Source organism: Parasteatoda tepidariorum, chromosome 8 (assembly GCF_043381705.1).
Source record: "Parasteatoda tepidariorum isolate YZ-2023 chromosome 8, CAS_Ptep_4.0, whole genome shotgun sequence".
Classification (NCBI taxonomy): domain Eukaryota; kingdom Metazoa; phylum Arthropoda; class Arachnida; order Araneae; family Theridiidae; genus Parasteatoda; species Parasteatoda tepidariorum.
In genome coordinates, this window is record NC_092211.1 from 60741857 (window position 1) to 60763123 (window position 21267).

The window sequence follows — 21267 nt, forward strand, 5'->3', positions numbered from 1 at the left end:
AATTATATAATAATATTCAATAGTATAGTTAATATAATTGAAGAGTTGTGTTGAGCAATTTTTTTTTAATTTCAGAATTTAAGTAGTACTTAATTTTATTATATGACTTATTCAGTCAGTAAGAATAAAGAACAATATAGTCTCCACACTATTCTTACAATCTAGAATTGCAAACAATGACGTTTATCATAAATTCTCATTTTAAAAAAAAGTAATTAAAATATCACATAATATAATTAGAGAACGAACCAAATATGTTTTTACCATAATGTTTTGCTCACCTTTGAGTTTGAAGTTTTCCACTGTGTCAAGTATGACATGGCCAGAGAGAACTTCACCAGCATAATACATTTCTTTTTCTAAACGGATGTCAAACTCCCGGATGTAATCCATGTCACTGTCTCTTCAGCCTGCAACAAAAGACGCATGAATGAGTCACTATTGTAATTTAATCCCGGTGAGAAAACGTCAAAAATTATCCTATTAATGGTTATATTGAAATATTAAGAATAGTATGTTACGGTAGAAATCTGACTTTGCAGAAATACAGTCGCTTTTCCCGAAATGATCAAAATCCTTCTCTTAATATCATCAAATGTCAACTTAACCCTTGCAATGATAGCATTTCTTTAAGGTGAACACGAAGATAATTAACCAGTATTTCGATAATTCAAATGTCGACATTTTGCAGGAATACAGTCGCTTTTCCCCGAAATGATCAAAATCCTTCTCTTAATATCATCAAATGTCAACCCATGCAATGATAGCAGTTCTTTAAAGTGAAAATAAAGATAATTAACCATTATTTCGATCATTCGAATGTCGACATTTTGCAGAAATACAGTCGCTTTTCCCGAAATGATCAAATTCCTTCTCTTAATATCATCAAATGTCAACCCATGCAATGATAGCAGTTCTTTAAAGTGAAAATAAAGATAATTAACTAGTATTTCGATCATTCGAAGGTCGACATTTTGCAGGAATACAGTCGCTTTTCCCGAAATGATCAAAATCTCTCTCTTAATACCATCAAATGTCAACCCATGCAATGATAGCAGTTCTTTAAGGTGAAAACAAAGATAATTAACCAGTATTTCGATCATTCGAAGGTCGACATTTTGCAAGAATACTATCGCTTTTCCCGAAATGATCAAAATCCCTCTCTTAATATCATCAAATGATAACCCATGCAATGATAGCAGTTCTTCAAGGTGAAAATAAAGATAATTAACCAGTATTTCGATCATTCGACAGTGACTAAGCGACTTAATGTATTGCATTTGATTCTCATAGTGTGTGACTCACGACATTCACGCGATTTAATGTAACAAGTATTTTAAAGCATGTTAAATATTTTTCCTCTACACCAACAAATGTAGACATTCAGCAATCAATAATTTTCAAAGAGTAAGAGAAAAATGGCAGTTAACAAATATTTTAAGCATTTGACTTTTCAAACATTTGATTCGGCCAGAAAAACTTCAGATAGGAAAAAAATTATTATTCCTTTATTTGTTAGACATGCGTGTGTGCTCATTACAAATGCAGTTTTAAAAAATGAGCACTGTTAATACCTTTTGGGATATGAAATGAAGGGGTAAAAATGTGTTGTAAATATAATGTTGAATATAAATTAACTCTAACGCTTTACTTTACAAAAAACAATCCTGAGAAGAAGTCCGGACAAAAAAGTGGTGTAACTGGATTATACGAGACTCTAAATCAAGGGAATGGTATACAAAAATAATAAACTTCATCATAAAAAAATTCAAAAGATCCCTATGCTAAAGTAAAAATAGACTAAGATAAACAGATAAATGTATAAGGGAGGGCAAATGATACTCATCGAGATTTCAGCAAATCCTAGAAATGCTGTGCAAAGTAGCAGTTTCAAAATGCATACACAATCAAAAATTTTCCGTTTTTGTCTCTGTGACTGTATGTAGAGCTAATTTAGCTGTTCTTGTTATACTCCTTCCATTTCTATTGATTCAGCTTCAATAATTTTAATTATTTATAAAATTATAAATTCTTTCCAACATCGAGTTCCAAAGTACTCAAATTCGACCATACATGAATATTCACCTTCAATTTCATAATTGTAATGCCACCGATTGCCCATGTTGTAGATCAATTTATAAAACCGAATTTCTCGGTGCAAGGTACATTGTGTACATTTATTTTTGTACAAAACCGATTGGAAAACTTATCAATATTTCATAGCTGCTTTAGGCTTACTGTTACGAGCTCACTGACCTTATAAGTAGAAATATATCTTCTATTGCTCAATCGCTTTCAATGAGATTATAATAGGAATAATATTATAATAGGATATGATTTCCGTAATATACTTTTTATAAAAAGAAGTGCGGAAAAAGAATTTAATTTTTTTAATAGAACTCTTGTTGCAACTGTTATTTGTGCACTTGCAAATACCAGCAAGCCTGTTTAGAAAAACAAGCGAGTTTTCAAAGCAGAGGGCGCGCTTCTTGTTTTGCAGTGGCACCATCTGTGGTCAAGAATGAGACTTCAGCCACATACACGTCACAGCCCGTTCTAGAAGGATCTAATCATAGTCATTCATTCATCCACAAACTGTAATTTTGACCTGAACCAGAGAACAATCAATCCCCAAGAGGTATTGATTTGTTATGGGAACTTGGAGGGCTTTGTGACTCCGACAGATTTAACATGCACTAGTCACCATTTAATACACGAGGATGATTCGGCAGGCGGGATTCGAACTCGCGTTCTCACCAACACGAGCCCAACGTCTTACAACCAGGCTATCCCGTCTTTATCAAACTATAATCATCGCTATTACGTAAACAGGGTACTGATCCAGGAGTTTCCTTGTCTTCTGGATTGGTTCAAAATTACAAGGCTACGGTGTTGAGCATTAGTAGTCGTAAACCCAAAAATTGGGTCGACTGTTCAACGGCGGTCATAAAATAAAATAAATACGTATTACACGTTAAAAATTACGTAAACAGGGAGCCGGGATAGCCTGGTTGGTAGGGCACTGGGCTCATGTACAAGAGGTAGTGGGTTCTATCTACGCAGGCCGAAGACTCTCCGTGTAGTAAATGGTGACTGGTGCACGTTGAATAAGTCGAGTTACAAAGATCTCCATGTTCCCATTACAAATCATACCTCTGGGGGTATTGATCCAGGAGTATCCTTGTCTTCTGGATTGATTCAAAATTACGAGGCTCCGGAGTTTAGCATTAGTTGTAGTAAACCCAAAATCGGGTCGGTTATAAAATAAAATAAAATTACGTAAGCAAGGTGTCGGCATGTTCGTTTCGAAATTTACGACGGTTATAGCTTTGCATATTTGCTGCACTAGCGTCTAAATTCGTAACACTATTTGCTTAACATATTGCTGCACTGGTATCTAAATTTGCTGCACTGTTTGTTGAATATAGTTTTTGGTTTTTTGCACTAGTGATTAAATTTGCTGCACTATTTGTTAAACTTATCTAAATTTGCCCTAAATTTTTAGTGTCTAAAATTGTTGCATCACTTGCTGAACATATTTGCTGCTCTAGTGTCTAAAACAAATCTTCAGCAATCTCAATACAACTTCTGCAGCATTCTTTGATTTTAAAGTGTGAAATAAATAAAACTTTATTGATTGAGCTGAATAACTCATTGACTATTTGCTTTCTCCACAGAGCGTTGAGTGAAAAACTTTGGGGATTACTTGAATTTAGCATCATCAGTCTTGTTAAAGTATTCTTTCATTTTCTTATTAGGCAATAATGAATCCTGAGTTGATTCGTTATCCTTTTTTTTTAAATTCAAAGCGCTGACAGAGGAGTAAGATAATTACAATAAGACTAAAGAAATTCTGTCTGAGTGAGTAATTTTTCATTCGTTTTTAAATTATTCTAAGAGCGTAGACTGATTGTACCAAGCCTGAATAATATCAGGCTAATTGAAAATATCGAAAACTTTTCCAATAAGCTATGACACCCAACGCTGACGGAGACAGATTCTTCTTTTTGTAGGCAGAGATATAAAATAAATGAAGACGTTTTCATTTATTATGAAGAGTAATTAAATTACTAAAAGAAATAAATTTAGAAATATATTGTCCGTTTCCATCTGGTAAATCCATCTGTCATTTCGACTGTAAGAAATAAAGAAAAAATAAACTAAATAATGGAAGTTAAAAGCTCAGTTCTGTTTGGTGATCCTGTTGTTTATTTCTATTTTTATGAAAGACCTCTTTCCAAAAACGTTCTTCTTAAAGCCACGTGAGTTAGTGGTTGGAAAGAAGACTTGATGTACGATTCTTTTCTTCAAAACAAAAGAAAATTGAAACTGGCGAACGTGTATTTCTGAGATTCTTTTGAGGGTTAGAAGTATGGCATTTTTTTTTCCTTATTCGAGATTTTTTTTGTGGCAAAATGAAATAAATAGAAATATTTCTGCCAGAAGGTCTTTTATTTCCTTAAAAAAAAGTGACGAGAAGAATGACTTTGGGAATCTCCACCCTTTATAAAGGCGTTTTTTTTTCTTCTTTTCGTTACATATTTTATTCTATTCACCTCTCCTACGAAGAATAAGCTTCTTAGGGAGAAATATGGAGATAGCAGTTTTTCTCCCTTAAGAAATTGTTGTGCAACTCTAAAAGCATGGGGAGATAAAATGTTTGATAGAAGACAAACAGAATGTGTTCGGAAAGCTAATGGATTTTGAAATCTCTTCTCATTGTTGAAGCACCCATTTAGGTACCACAATAAACAATTTTTTAAAATCAGTATTGTTTAGTACTTGTTGTATGTTTGATATTAAATGAGTTATTCTGTAATTTTTTAGATTTCAGATCTAAAGGATTCTTTTTATAAGCATTTAAGCTATAAGAGATAAAGTGTTTGGTAGAAGACTGACTTATTGCTCTCGCAAAACTAATGGATTTTATATATCTTCCCATTGTTGAAGCACCCATTTAGGCCCCATAATAAACAATTTTTAAAATCAGTATTGTTTAGGGTTCGTATTTTTCTAATTAAATGTGTTTATGTTCTACTCCGTAATACTAATAATAAACATTTTTTTTAAAATCAGTATTGCTTAGTACTTGATGTATCTTTCTTATTAAATGTGTTTATGAGTTATTCTGTAATTTCTTAGATATCCGATCTAAAAGATTCTTTTATAAGCATTAAAGCAAGAAGAGATAAAATATTTGATAGAAGACTAACTTATTGCGCTAGCAAAGCTAATGAAATTTGAAATCTCTTCTTATTGCTGAAGCACTCATTTAGGTTTCCTTTAATAAACTAATTTTAAACTGGGAAGTGTTCAGTACTTATTGTATACTTCTTATTAAATATGTTTATAAGCTACTACTGTACCGTACTACCGTAATGCTTTCAGATTTCTGATACAAGTTATTTTCTCTATTAAAGCATGGAGAAATAAAATATTTGTTAAAAGGCAGATTTTGCTCAAAAAGTTAATGTATTATGAAATCTCTTCGCTTCATTAAAGCATTTAGACATCAAAAATATATGTATCATATTTGGTATGCATTTAAGCCCTTCCTTCTTGCTCCCGTGAAAATGGCGGGGTGAGGTTTCGCTCTCTATTTCTCGCTCCCGTTAAATTTCCGGGCTGGAGTGTTCAGTAGTAACGCGCCAATAAGAATAAAATAATTCATTTCTTTTGCCCGTTTCTCATTTTACACACCAGATGGCAGTACCGGATATTTTTTAGTTTTTTTTGTAGATAGTTAGCTTATTTTAAAATAGATGTCAGCACTAATCAAATACGTGTATTTGGCAAAATAGGCACTTTTATGACCGTTTTCTTGAAAATTAACTGATCGTTAAGGGGTTAAGATAATTTTAAAATTTTTATTAACCTTATTCCAAATTTTATAATTTGAACAGCAGTCAACAACACCTACGTTTGTCTTCATGGAAAATCAAATGCAATCTGCTTTCTTTCCTATTTAGAGATACTTTTTGCCTCTTCTGGAAAGTATTTGAAAATGGCCGGTATGGTTTTCTTTTGAAATCAAATAGAATATACCCTCTTGTCTGATTAAGATATACTTTTTATTTATCCTGAAAAGTTTATTTGAAATCATCTGTGTGGCACCCATAAGAAAACAAATGGAATCCGCCATCTTACATGGTTGGGAGCTACATTTTATTTCTTCTGAAAAATTTTTGAAAATTTTCTGTATGGGTTTATAAAGTTTTAATATGTTTCATTAAATATGTTTTTACATGTTTTATAAAACATGTTTTGCAAATGGATGACACCTTAATTATTTTGTCTGAAATTAAGTTAATTGGTTTCATTTACACAGAAAATAACTGACGGAACTCGAATTATTAATATTTTTTCACTCGTAATGCGCAGTCAGAAAAGTTTAGTTCGTTCTTAACAGAATTATGTATTTTAAATGTACATGTGTTTGATTAAAAATCTAATATTTGCTTATGCATGTCGATGCACTTAATAAGTTTAAAAAAAACTTAGTTAATTGGTCTAAAAGTCGTAGAAGGTGATGAACTGGCTTAATTTAATCGCGGCCTTAAGTTAAAGATGCAGTTTGATGCATAAATATAGATTACACAATGATAAAAATACTCTTTACATAATTAAATAATAGTCAGTTTCCTAAATGCTCATAATTTTAAAAAATTCCATATCAACGATCCATTTGTAATTATTTTATGGGCCGGGGTAGCCTGGTTGGTAGGATGTTGGACTTCTATTCGTAAGATCGTGGTTTCGAATCCTGCCGGCCGAAGAATTCCCATATATTAAATGGTGGCTGTTGCTTAAATCTGTCGGGGTTGCAAAGTCCTCCTAGTTCCCTTAACAAATAAATACCTCTCGGGGTAATGAATTAGAGATTGATCGTTCTGTGTTTCAGGTGAAAATTACGATGTGTGTATGAATCCCGATGTGTGTATCAAGAGCTCTTCCCTGTAAAATGAGTTGTGACGTGTGTGTGGCTGAAGTCGTATTCTTGATCATAGATGGTGCCCCTGAGAAACAGGAAACTCACCCTCTGCCTTATAAATTCGCTTGATTTCAAGTAGACTTGCTGATATTGGCAAGTGGTATAAGTAACAACAACAACAATAATAAAAATATTATTATTTTATTGAGTTCTTTCATTCAGTTGAGTTTCATTAACAAGATGGGATAGTCCTGTTACATTCAATATAAAATTAAAAATTTAACCGCATTAGGAACATTCACACAACTTTAAAAATTGTTACGTATGAACTCGTCTGGGACATTTTATTTTCTTCTTTAGTTAGGTTTAAAATCAAAGTATGCCGTGAAACAATTGTATCATTCGATTACTTTAAACTAAAGAGTGCTTATTACATACTTTAACATATTTACTTCATGGATATTACTTACATAATAAATGGTTAAATTTTGCAAAAAAAAAGCCCACAAAGATTCGTTTAGTACAGTTTGAGTTCTTTCAATTATGGAATTTTCTTTTGTTAATTCAAAATTGAAAATTTATTAACTATATTAGGAACATTTACACACATTATTTTACAGAATGCTTAAATTGGTTACAAATTGACTTATCTATGAAGAATTCTGTAGTTGGGCAAAAAGTCATATTTTGCGGTGAGCCGACTAGGACCGTTCGAAAGCTTTAAATTGAAGATATTTACTGAACTATTAAAGTCTATTACATTATGATAGACTTTTTATTTAACTTAAGGGGGAACAACACAGTGGAAGCCCGTAAAAAAAGTTTTTTTTTACTGTGAATTTTGGAACTATTATGATGAACTTCGTTTAATACACTTTTTTATATCTTATTGTATAGTTTTTTTTAATCTAATTTAGATTCATCATGTTATAAATGCAAAAATTTTAAATAATAGCGTTTATATAATACAGTGTCTTTCTTTCTACCTTTTCCTTAAATTATTCATAACTTGCTATACTCATAAGCTGAAAAAGAATCCTCAAAATTTGATTATGTGTTAATTTCTTTAAACTGCATAAATGAAGGTTTCGGTTGCATGTAGGATTTTTATAAATTATTTTTTTCTCACAAAATTGAAATGATTTGAATATTTTTTTAAAAAAATGACATAAAAGTTATATTTTCAAGAATTTCTCAAATTCAGTCAAACCAATTGAAACTTCCCTTCGTGTGACGTAAGCTACATTTATTGCGCGTATTGTGTTAAAATTTGAAGTAAATCGGTCGAAAATAGTATTAGAGATACAACAAGTATGAAAAATATAATTTCAAGTAAATTGTGTTCAAAGTTTTGTGATCAATAATTCTTATTAATCCAACCATAAATGTATATAATTTTGCAATGTCTATAATGCTTCAATACCAGGTATATGAAATACTTTCCACAGACTCCATTTTATTTCAGCAATCTGAAGTGTTAGTCGAGCCCTACATGCTGGGCCTACATTTTTTCTTCTAATTATTCCAAAACTGACGATAACCCTTTTCAAACTTCACTAAAGGTTGTTATGGCTAAATAAATAGTAATTTCAACTATTTATATTGAAAGTGCCATTGAATATATTTCTTGCATATTTAAAACAAATTATCTCAGTAAAATTCATAAAATGAAAGTATTTTATTGAAATTTTTTGTTAGGAATGAAAAATTGTTAATACATGTCACAGCACGTTTTGCGTCGCGAAGCCGCATTCGACGCATTATTCTTTTTACGCATTATTCTTTTAATTTTTTTCTTTTTTTGAAAATTATACTGTGTTGTTCTCCCCTAATAATTCTTATCGATTTTATAAATTTTAAATAAGCCAAAGCGAAAGATATATTTATCAAATAGAACTTATCAAGTTTTTTTGTTAACAGAAATAAATATCCTTGTTAAGTCATCCTTGTTACTAAAATTCAAAGTTTATTTACTTTATCGGAAACATTTAGAAACAGATCATTTCAAAACATTTGAAATTTTTACAAATTGACTAATCTGTGATTTTTTTCAATTGGGATTAAAAATCATATTATGCAATGAACACTATCCATCATTCGAATTATTTTAAATTAAAGATAATGACTTGAATAGTAAAGTTTATTACAAAACGAAAAATAGATTATTTACATAATTAAATAATCTCAGTTTTATAAATGGTCGCATTTTTAAAATAGCTCAAATATATTTTCATTTATAACTATTTTATTGAGTTCTTTCATTTTTCCTCAAACATATTCCCTTGTTACGTATAACTGTAAACTTTATTTACTGTATCGGAAACATTTCGATACAGTACATTACATCACTTTTAAAATTGTTATAAATTGACTTATTTATAAATGATTTTTAAAATCGAGATCTTTATGCGATACTTTTTGTTATACTGAAATTCATAAAGAAAGTACAGAAAAGAAAGACTAAGTTTTGTCTGCTGATCCTGTAGTTACGTTGTTTATTTTTATTTTTATAAAAGAAATCTCCAAACATGTTCTCTTTAAAAGTTTAAAAAAAATACTTGATGTACGTTTTCTTTTCTTGAACAACGGGAGATTGAAACTTTTGAACGTGTATTGCTTAGATTTTTATGAAGGGAAAGAACGAAAGAATGAGATTTTATTTATCATTCTCTATTTTTTCGCAAAGTAGATATAGATATAAAAAAAGCGCTATTTCTTTTCTTGAAAAAAAAATAAAGCAATGTAAAAGTTACTTTTGAAATGCCTTTCTTTTAAAAGCAATTTTAAAGTTATATATTTGTTCCGCCCTTTTTTACTTCTATGGAAAATAGACATTTTAAGGAAAATATTTGAAAAACTACTTTTCTTCTTTTTTAGATTACAAAATTCTGTCTATAAATTATAAAAAAGAAATGAAATGTTTTCCTTTTTCGAAAAAACCAAGCAAACCTTATTCGCTCATAATCTAAGTTTCAATTTGAATTTTTTTTTGTTATTAAGAGTTTAATAAAACTAATTTTTTAAAGATGCAAAAATAAAGTAACGAATTTTTTTATTTTTTGTGTTTTTGAGAAAAATGAGGTAAACAAATGCCATATCAGTCGAGAATTGTTAAAACTACTTCTGAGGATGATATACATCAGTATGAACAAAAACTCTTTTGCCTACATTAATTTAAAATTGAAAATATGAAAATAAGTATGCTTTGGTAAGCCAAGAGTGAGCCGTGAAACTTATTGTTTTATTTCCTAAATATTAAAATGCAAGCAAATATTGACAGGATAACTTAGGATTATGCTGTATAGAAGTAATCCTGCCATAAATTTTCTTTTGCATTTTACAAACAAATAATGACTATATCTTTCGGAATAATGCAGTAGTGAAATAATCTTGCAATATTTTTTTTTTGCATTTTACGAACAAATAAAGTCTGGATAACTCAAAATTATGCACTAGAGAAGTAATCCTGCCATATTTTTTGCACCAGAGAATCTAAATTATGGCTCTTTGTATTATATTTCATTTTTTCAAGTAATTTAATTCTCAAGACCGAACAACTAAGCATTTTTTTCTGTAATTTTTTAATCTATTTTCCAAATTTCTCACTTTAATTTAAGTTTTGGCATAAGACCCTTAGATGTGCGTTTAGTTTTGGTTAATAGACCGCATTGAAAAAAATAATCTTTCAAAAGTTTGCATCTAAATTATTTTTTAAATTATATGACTTTGATTTCTTTTATTTGCTGATAATCAAAATAATCAAGATAATCAATATTTTAATTACGAAATCAGACACAAAAACGTACTTTCTCTGAATAAACATACTTTTTCTCGACAAATTCGAATTTATGATCCCCAAAATATAGGGGGTTGCCGCAATCGGGGAAATGCAGGGTGCTTATAAAGTCCCGGACCCATTTTGATGTTTAATAACTCATAAAATAATAAAGATAGATTAAAATTAACAACATAAATGGTTAGATAGATTCAAAAAGTTTCATGACCCTTGTCAATGTACTTCCACGTGTGCCCCCCTCGTCGCACGGAGAATATCAAGTCGATAGTCAATTTCACGCCAGGTAGCGGCATGCATGTCGGCATCCACAGAGGCTATTGCGGTTGTAATTCCGGCTTTTAGGTCATCAATGTTCGACACGATCCTCATGTAAACATTGTCCTTTATAAATCCCCGAAGAAAAAAAGTCTAGCGGCGTTATATCAGGTGATCTGAGTGGCCAAGGAATTGGACCTCCTCGCCCAATCCATCTTCCTGGAAAATTGTCATTCAAAAAACTTCTTTTTTGTAGAAAAGTCGGTCTTATCAGTCGTGTACTTAGACATGTTGGAAAACTTCGTATTTCTACAACTAGAAGAACTTCAGCCACATGGCGTTTTGCAAATAGATGGTGCACCACCTCATTGGGGTATCATCGTTCTTAGTTCTTTGAATGACTTCTTTCCAGGTGGATGAATTGGACGAGGAGGTTCAATTCCTTGGCCACCCAGATCACCTGATATAACGCAGCTGGACATTTTTCTTCTGGGATTTATAAAGGACAATGTTTACAGGAGGATCATGTCGAACATTGATGACCTAAAAGCCAGAATTACAACCGCAATAGCCTCTGTGGATGCCGACATGCTTGCCGCTAACTGGCGTGAAATTGACTATCGACTTGATATTCTCCGTGCGACGAAGGGGGCACACGTGGAAGTTCATTGACAAGGGTCATGAAACTTTTTGAGTCTATCTAACCATTTATGTTATTAATTATAATCTATCTTTATTATTTAATGAGTTATTGAACATCAAAATGGGAACGGGACTTTATAATCACTCTGTTTAGTCCGAATAGCTTGGTCAGGAGGCGTTAAAAAAGTTTACACCTCTTAATGTTGTTTTTCCGTATTTCACATGTTTTTTCTAACTGCTAATTTTCAAAAGAGTCATGTACTTAAAATTCAATTTTCAGTAACAATTCAACCGATTTCGCTCAAATTTTGCATTTTTAAATGCTAAATTGCATACTTTAAAATTATGTTAAAATCTGTATACCTTACAGTTCAAAAGTTTTTCCACTGCTGCTAAATAAAATAATAAAAGAATATTGAATATTTACTAAAATTTATTTTTCGCATGGAATTATTTTTTAATGAATAAATTTTCTTATTTTGTGCATAATTTTTGCAAGTCACTTAAAAAGTTCTCGAGATATAGCGAAATACGCAAAAAATAAAATTAACATTATGAGGTCAAAACTTTGGAACGCTCTCCTTGCCAAACTATTGGGATCATATTTTCCAGATTGAGGCTAACCTCTATATTTTGGGTGTCAAAAATCCAAATGCGATTAAAAAAAGGTATGCTTATTTAGAGAATTAGAGTTGTTGAATTACAGTCGTCTGTTTTAATTTTTCCTGCACTGTACGACCAATACAATAAAAAACTTCAGATTTTCAGCATGAAAATCAATTTTAAAAAAAAATATAATTTTCATAAATCCTTAAAAATTTATTTAATTAACTCGACAGTAGTTGTGAATTTTTTTTATTATTTTGTTTACGTTTATGTAGTTTCAAGTAATTTGACATGAATCATTAAGAAATTTAGTTAACTCTAATTTTAAAGATCACACAATAGGAACATTTTTCAAAATGTAAAAAAAGAATATCAGTTGTTGATGTGGTAGAAAAATATTATAAAAAGACCAACAAAATGTTAAGATTTTCTTCTTAATAAAGTCTTTTAAGTATTTCCGCTTATAGACAGAAATATTTAATGTCTTTTATGCAAATCCATATTCTATGCTAAATTGCCTGAAGCTCAAATCGCAGGCAAAAATGAATCGTTAAATGTGTATAAATTTCTTTATAAATGCATATAAATTCATTACAATTATTGAATACATAAAATCTTACACCAACATCAAATTAAAACGATACTATACTAAAACTATCATCGTAGTTGAGTTACAAATCGTTTAAAAATTGTTATTATTATCCCTTTTCTTACCTGAAACTATTAAGGCATAAGCTTAATTTTTTATTTAATTAAAATAAAGAAAGGTAAATACGCTAGTTACCAATGTTGAGCCAGCTGGATTTTCCACAAATACTACCTCATCATTATTTAATATAAAAGTTTTTTTTAATCACAAACTCATAATCTTTAATGTCCTATACATCAATCAAAAACACCTGCTCCCTAATAGATTCTAAATAAACTTAATGGTTTGAATTAAAACCACTTAATTTTGCATTTTTATTATCGTTTGCCTATAACTAAAAGAAAATTACTTTTAAAAGTAATCGCTTTATTCTGCATTCATATTCATAGCCATAGACATTTTAATTTAAAATTGTTTGGGATTCTGTCAAAAAATTATTAATACTCCATAAAAATTACTGAAATTAATCAAAACTTTTGTTAAGAACACGGAGAAATAGAGAGATTTTACTCTAATGATAGAGCATGTACAAAACTACATTTTTTTTTAATGAGCGCCATAATAGCAACACTAAAACCACAATGCTTTTAGCGCCATAACGGCTGAACTACTAATTTAATTTGTGATTTTATCGTTTTTTTTAATTATTTTTAATTGTGTTTAAGAGGTTCTTTGCAATCACTCGGTTATTTTCTTTTGTTTTAATACTATAACATGCTTATATGTTGATTCCTTTAGGATGTCGCGTGTTAATGAAAACAAAAGTGTATTTGCAAAATAAATTACGATTTTAATTTATTAAAAAACTTCATAAGCTTCAAAAATATACAGATTGGAAATAACATTCGAATTGTTTCAAGGGTTCAAAAATAGGCGCCATTTTCAAGACTTGGCAAACGTAAATGAGAAGAAATAAAAATGATTTTAAATATAAAACGTTAAATTGTCAACGGAAGATGTAAAATAAAATTGAGTAACATAACAAAAAAAACTTCAGTAGCCGAGAGAGAACAAAAATAAAATGAAAAAAAAAGAAAAGAAAAACTGCAGTGGATGAGAAGAGCTAATCAGGATAATACGCATTCCACAAGATATAGAGTGTTGGTGAGGAACTAATAACGTAAACAAGAGAATCAGCATTCATATGAATAAAACAAGATTCCAGAAAATCAAGATGAGCTGATGTGACTGGGGTGAAAATGATTTCATCCAATGCTAAAACCATGTCGTGAGTTTGCTCCTGTCTTCAGATCCTGAGAAAAGGGTTTACTGCTTAACATCCTCACATTTCAACCTAATCATAATTTTCTTAAAAACTTTTCCAATACCATATTTTTTTTATCTCTCAGGAGCAAAATTACAAGAGTATTATAAGTTTAACTAAGTCTAAACTAAGCAAAAAATTTAGGAATATAGGCAAAATACAAAATAATTGATGATTTGATAATAATTATAGTTATTGGTGAGAGTTCTCTACTCAGGAGGTAGAAATATTTTTATTATGCATTACTAAATACCAAAAGAGAATTTTTTTTAAATTTCAAGTATCTGTAAATTATTCTCCGCTGAAAAAGTGAGAGAGATATCATAGAAATGCTATAGTCCTATTATTTCCATACTCATAATTCATTGATTTATTACTCTATGGACACAGTGTTTATATAGAATTGATCGGAATTTTTCTCTAGTTTTGAAATATGCCATCAGAAACTTTTCTATTTTGAACCATAAAAAAAAAAATATGTAAAAAACTCGATTTTTCCAGATCTTTTTTAATAAGAAAAAAAAGATAACATATTTCTTGGAAAACATTTTAGTCGCAAAATACAGATTCAAGAAACATAAGTACATAAAAATTAAAAAATGCCGAGATTTTTTCAGGTAAAATTCTCTATTACCTGGAATATGCGTCTCCATTAATCGAATGAAAGTGAGCTCGTATGGCAAAGCAATCTCCACCAAAGGGCCGATTTGCCAATACAGCGGCCTCTACAGCCCGCTCTCCACTTAAAAAAAATTTTAAATAAAAAAATAATTATTCTTGAAATTTTTTTTAGTTTGGGTAATAAATTTAAGATATAAAAGTTTGTATTATAATGGGATACCTGCGTAGTGTGGGTATCTAAATCCTGATTTGTTGCTGAAACGTAGTATTTGCTTACGTTAGCAACTGTTCTTCCCATTCTATTTCGAGCCTGTCAAGTATTAATTCTCTTAGGTGACACATTCTATATTCTTTCACTAAGATTTCAATTCTATCATAAATTCCTTACTTAACACAAATGTAGGCATGGAGCCATATATAACATAAACAAACTAATTACGCATCGAAGTTGCCAGATACACGAAACAAAAATATATCACGGATGCAATAAAATAAATAAACAAATGATAAATCTAAGTTAAGTAAAAGACGTAGACGTGAAAGAATTCTATTTCAATAGATTCGATGTGCAATACGGCACTGTATTAATTAACTTCACGTTAATTATCATTCTAATTTGTGTGGAGAAACTTAGTTCAACTTAACCAGTCATTTTGCTTATAAGCGATCTACGGACGCTGGCCTCATAAGACACCAGTGTGGGTATCCGTGATCTTCTTGAAGTGCAAGTACCCGATTGGGATCAACTACAAAAAAGAGGAAAATTTCGAAAAAAAGGGGGCAAGTCGTTAAAGGCCGTAGAGTTGTATATTGAAATCAGAGGGTGCTCACAGCGAGTTAGAGTTTTGGCCCCCTAATTATCTTTATAAATTTATTAAATAAACCAAGAAAATCTGTATGTGCATTTTACACAAAGTACCCGAAATGAATAAATTCGATGACCAAAAATATATCTGTAGTTAATAAAGCATGACCAATGTCTAGATTATTAGCATTAAATACAATGCTTTACGTGGATTGAAGAGACTTTCTTCGGAGAACAACACACGACAAGAAGAAGTTTTCTGCTGCTTTCTTCAGAGTTCTATTTTAGGAAACGCTAATGTTGTGTTTATATTTAATGTTGCTAAACAACTTGTGCGAACGAAGGATAATAAAATAGAGTTATTGTATCTATTTGTTATGCTTAGTGAAAGAAAGAAATGTCAATTAACGGATCTATTTCTATTTGTGGTGGAAAGAATCGGCATTTTGAAATAAGATATTTTCCATAAAACGGACTTATTTCTTTCTGTTCTTCTTCAAGATAAAATGAAATATTTTAAAAATATTTTTCTTTGTTTAAAAGCATACTATATAAAAAGGCAGAATGGACTACGTTGTGAAAACTTCAACGTATTTGATAATAACTAATAATACAAATCAAAAACGTTCTATTTTATAATTTTATTGAAGGTCTTATTGTATCGAGATAAATATATTAAAGAAATATCCTTTTCTAGAATAGGATAAGGTCGTCGGGCTACCGAATCGGGGGTGCCATCCCCTCTGCAGAGGATCAAAATTGTGATGGCATGTCTTCGGATCATCCTCAGGGATGTTTCCCAGACCGTCGCCAATAGCCCATTGTGCAGCTCTAGTGCGACGTAAATGAACTACCACTACTACTACAAGAAAAGGATAAAAAAGTAAATAATTGACATAATTTAGTATTAACTAAAAATACGCAATCATGTACAAATACACAAAATTTAAAAACGTAGACAAAAAGTTAAAATAGTTTCCTTTTTAATTGATATTTGTTGCTTTTTCAGATTTCTTTGCATATTTAATTAAGCAAAGTGCATTTTTAGAAATTCAATTCATCAAAATAAAGTATAAGTATAGTTTTGTCCAGCACCAAAAATTATCGAATATGGGCATACGCCAGTATATAATATTCAAACTTTTGCACAATGAAGCACAATGACTTTGTCCAGGGTACACAATAAGAAAAGGACCACCTTGAATAACTTTTGATTAAATTATTGGATCTTCCCGTTTTTGGACTCAATCTTAATGGTACGAGGGCGTGATCTCAAAAATGCTTATTAATTAGTTCAGCCGTTATTTTAAGTTATGAAATAGGACACAAAAATGTACTTTCTCTGAATAAATATTCCTTTTTTTGATAGATTCGAATTTCTAACCCTTAGATAGGGGTTAGAAATATAGGGATGTAGCCGCAATCTGGGAGATATGACCCCAATAGTTTGGCCAGGAGCCAATGGATCCCTTAGTGCTAATTTTACTTTTTGCATCTCAGCTCTAGAGCTTTTTAGACAAACTGGAAAGTTTTGGGGCAGAATCATAAGTTTTGTTTATCCATGCAAAATATAACTTTTAGTAAATATTTATTATTTTTTTACTTATTCAATAATAGTTAAAAAAATATTTGAATTATGAGTTAGATAATTTTTTACAGCATTTTAAAGAATGCAATTTTAAATGGCAAATTACAAAATTTTATTGGAATCAGTCAAATAATAAAATGCCCCTTTTTTCAAAAAAAGGGTGTCCTTCGTCTGCATTAAATAATTAGAATATTTGGGGTCACCTTCTTGAACCATTAAGATTGAGTCCTAGAACGTGAAGATCCGATTAATAGATCAAAAGTTATTAAGGTGGTTCTTTTATTTATTACATCTTATTCTAAACATCAATTACGTCATAATGGCATCTCCCCCTCGTACTCATAGATGGGCCTATGAATCAAAATGTTTATATTTGTTTATAACTGTCGTTGAACAGCCGACTCAATTTTTGAATATACAACTACCAATGTTCAATTCCGTAGCCTTGTAATTTTAAACTCAATTCGGAAGACAAGGGAATTCCTCGATCAAGCTTTGAAAGAAACATGTCATAGTGGAGGATTTTTCTTTGATGGAACTAACCTGCATTTGCGTTTCATGAAGAGGAAAACCACGAAAATCTCCCGTGGTTAACCAGGCGACAAGGGAACTTTAACCCATGATTCGTCTACTTCTGAGGATATTTTTTAGTCACCCCTGTGGTCGATAAAGCTGGATGCAGAATTCATATCGACTAGGCATCGTTGGGATTCGAACCAGGGGTACCTCACTAGGAAGTGAGCACTTTAACCCCGGCTCTCCATATGCTTATAAAAATAATTTAGAAGTTCACAGGCTACCTTGAACTCTCAAAAATAAGCTTCATGAATGAGTATTTCAGCTGGATAATGATCCTGAGAATCCCTCCAAAATTATGAAAAGTTGGCCTACTGCTGAGAAGATTAAAACTTAGAACAACCGAATCTATCACTTGACCTGAATCCAATAAAACACCTTTGGGAGTCCTTCAGGCAGCAGGATTCGAAAGGAGAACTCCTTTAGGACCTTCAATCGGAGAGGGCGAAAATTCCTAGGTCCCCTCTGACAAGCCTCGTTAATACCATGCCCAGACGATGAGGCACAGTCATGAAAGCAAAAGAATAAGCAACGAAGTATTAAAATTTTTTTATGTCCTCTTACCTTAAGATGATATATTTCAGTAAAAATTTATGAAAACTGAATCGTCTCAAAGCTTTCGATTTCACATTCTCATTTGGTGTTTATTTAACTGAAAGTTTTCTAGTCTATTATTTTGACTCCCCATGTAGGATGACAAAAGCTAAAATTTATCTAATTTGCATCAATAATAAATTTTACTTACAGAAAAAGTTAGCGCTGAAAAACACATCGTTTCAAAAGTTTCGCTCCCCCCCCCTGACTGTATATATTTATTTTTTCTTATATCAATTACCGTAGATTTTAAATTACTTGTATTAATGTTAGTTGAAACGAGTCTCAAAATCGTAACTATAAACACGTGGCTTACGATTGGGTGAGTTCCGCTACTCGGTGCTTTTGGAACTCCTCCAAACTCTTTTAACGTTTGAAAAGTAAATAATCCTTTGATGGCCGACTTTACGAACGAACCATATCTTAGTTTTCACGTGACGTCATTATTCTTTACTTTAGTAATAATTCTTTAACCAATAATATAAATAATTCAATCAGAAAAATAAACTGCAATAAAAAAAATTAAAAACTTAAAGAACAATAAATAACAATTCTCGATTTTTAGAATCTTAGGGAACATTCTCACTGAATCTGTCGTGCTTAAAATGCACCAATCAAATTCTCAATTACTAAATGTATATTTCATATGAATTTTTATTTTGATGAAACAGTTTCAATAATCGTTGCAGCTTTTGAAAATATTTTGTATCAAAAGAATATATTTTCAAAACATTTTAATTCAACAAAAATTTTTTTATTTATGACAAAAAGAGAAAGATAGACTCATTTTTAAGATTAAAACTTACTAAAACTTTTCTGTCTGTTTTTGAAATGCTGTGTCAAAACATCTTGAAGCATGCTCCAAAAAATCCAGGTCACTTAACTCAGTCATAGCTTTAAAAATACAAATTCTTTGAAATCGTTTCATATGACATCCAAGATTTTTTTTTACCTGAGCTCTCCTGACAGAACGATTTAAAAAATAAAAATTACTAGAAAACATACAATAAACTTCTAGTGTAACTCTTTTAAGATTAATATATATTTCTGATCAATTGGAGTTGCATTAAGCTAGCAAACATGACTGGTGTTACCTTATAAATAAAATAATAAACGTGACTGTTTCCACATTATTTTGCAACAATACGTAATGGTAAACCTATTAGAAAAATTCGTTTTTCGTGCGTCCCTCTAAGAGTTATTAACATTAATTTTTAAATGACATTTTGCTTCGGGAATTCAACCTGCACTTTTCTTTGAAACGTTTGAAATTGTACTCTATTTGAAAGGTCTTATAACTTTCAATCTTTTCGAAATTTCACAGAAATTTTTCGTTGAAATATTCAAAATTCCACTCTGTTTGAAATTTCACCGAAATTTATCTTTAAAATATTTGTAACTCCCTTCTATTTGAAAAGCTTATTATCAATCTATTTGAAAGTTCATTCAAACTTATCATTGAAATATATGAAATTCTATTGTATATGAAATTTTAATAAAATTTATTATCGAAATATTTGAATTCCCAACCAATTTGAAACATCCTATAATTCATCAGTCTATTTGAAATTTTGCTCAAATTTATCTTTAAAATATTTGAAACTTCTCTTTATTTGAAAATTCCAGAGTTGGGAGTCGATTACAGTAATCGATTACAGATAATTACTGCTATGTAATCAATTACTTGTAATCACGATTACAGGTAATCGCGATTACAAGTAATCATAATTCTTGATTACATCAGAGTAGAGCAAGATTGTCATCTATTACATTTTTCAGGTAGAGTAATCAATTACTTGTAATCATGATTACAAATTTTGATTACAACTGTAATCGTGATTACAGTACTCAATTGCAGTAATCAATTACTGGTAATCATGATTACAAACATTCATTATTTTGATTACAACTGTAATCTTGATTGCATAACCAATTACTGTAATCATGATTACTCGTAATAGTTTTTGTTGTGATTACTTGTAATTGCAATTACTTGGAATCATGATTACAGTTGTAATCAAAATTTTGGTGAATTGTAATCAAGATTACAAGTAATTGATTACTGAAATCAATCATTGTAATCATGATTACAAGTAATTGATTACTGTAATCGACTATTGTAATCATGATTACAGCTGTAAACAAAGTTATAACCACGATTACAGTAATTGATTACTGTAATAAACTCTGGAAAGGTCTTATTACCATTCCATTTGAAAGTTCACTAAAATTTATCATTGAAATATTTGAAATTCCACTCTATTTTAAATTTTAATAAAATTTATCTTTAACATATTTGAAATTATCTTTTCTATTTCAAAGGTCTTATTACCACTCTATTTGAAAATTCACTTAAATTTATCATTGCAACATTTAAAATTCCACTCCATTTTAAAGTTCACTGAAATTTATCATTGCAATATTTGAAATTCCACTCTATTTGAAATCTTAATAAAATTTATCTTCGAATTATCTGAAAAACCCCAGTGTTGGACAGTGTTGAGAAGGATTTAAAATTGTTGGGAATAAACAGATGGAAAAATCTAGCTCAAAGTCGCCCTGCCTGGAGGCAGCTAATTGAGAAAGCCTTGGCCTGCACTAGGCTGTAGTGCTGCCGAAGAAGAAGTTGAAATTTCACTGAAATTTTTCTTTGAAATATTATACTTCTCTACGCTATACGACATTTCAAAGTTGATCTCTTAAGGATTTTGAGGGTAATGTTTTTAATTAGTTAATGCTCTACTTAAATTAATTAAATAAGATATTTTCTTTTACTTCATGGTCTGGAATTTATATGTCAATATATCTTTTTCGGTACATTAAGGTATACAATTTAACATTCACTTTATCCCCATTTTCTATACAGAGTGTTATTTAAACATCGTATTTAGTACGCACTTTCAGGACCTTTTAAAAAATATATTTACATTGGAGAATAAA

At 30.5% G+C, this 21267-nt stretch overlaps 1 protein-coding gene across 2 annotated transcripts in view; it reads right to left on the bottom strand.

Annotated features, from left to right (window-relative positions):
- LOC107439657 (arrestin domain-containing protein 2) overlaps positions 1–21267 on the bottom strand; it is a 218092-nt gene that overhangs the window by 139755 nt on the left and 57070 nt on the right. For both annotated transcript variants that reach the window (XR_011637401.1, XM_043052149.2), the window contains exon 2: positions 282–410. Coding sequence is in view for 1 of the 2 variants with exons in the window: in XM_043052149.2 (XP_042908083.1) it covers positions 282–393 (112 nt within the window). In the remaining variant the exon portion in view is untranslated. The remainder of the gene's footprint in view (positions 1–281; positions 411–21267) is intronic.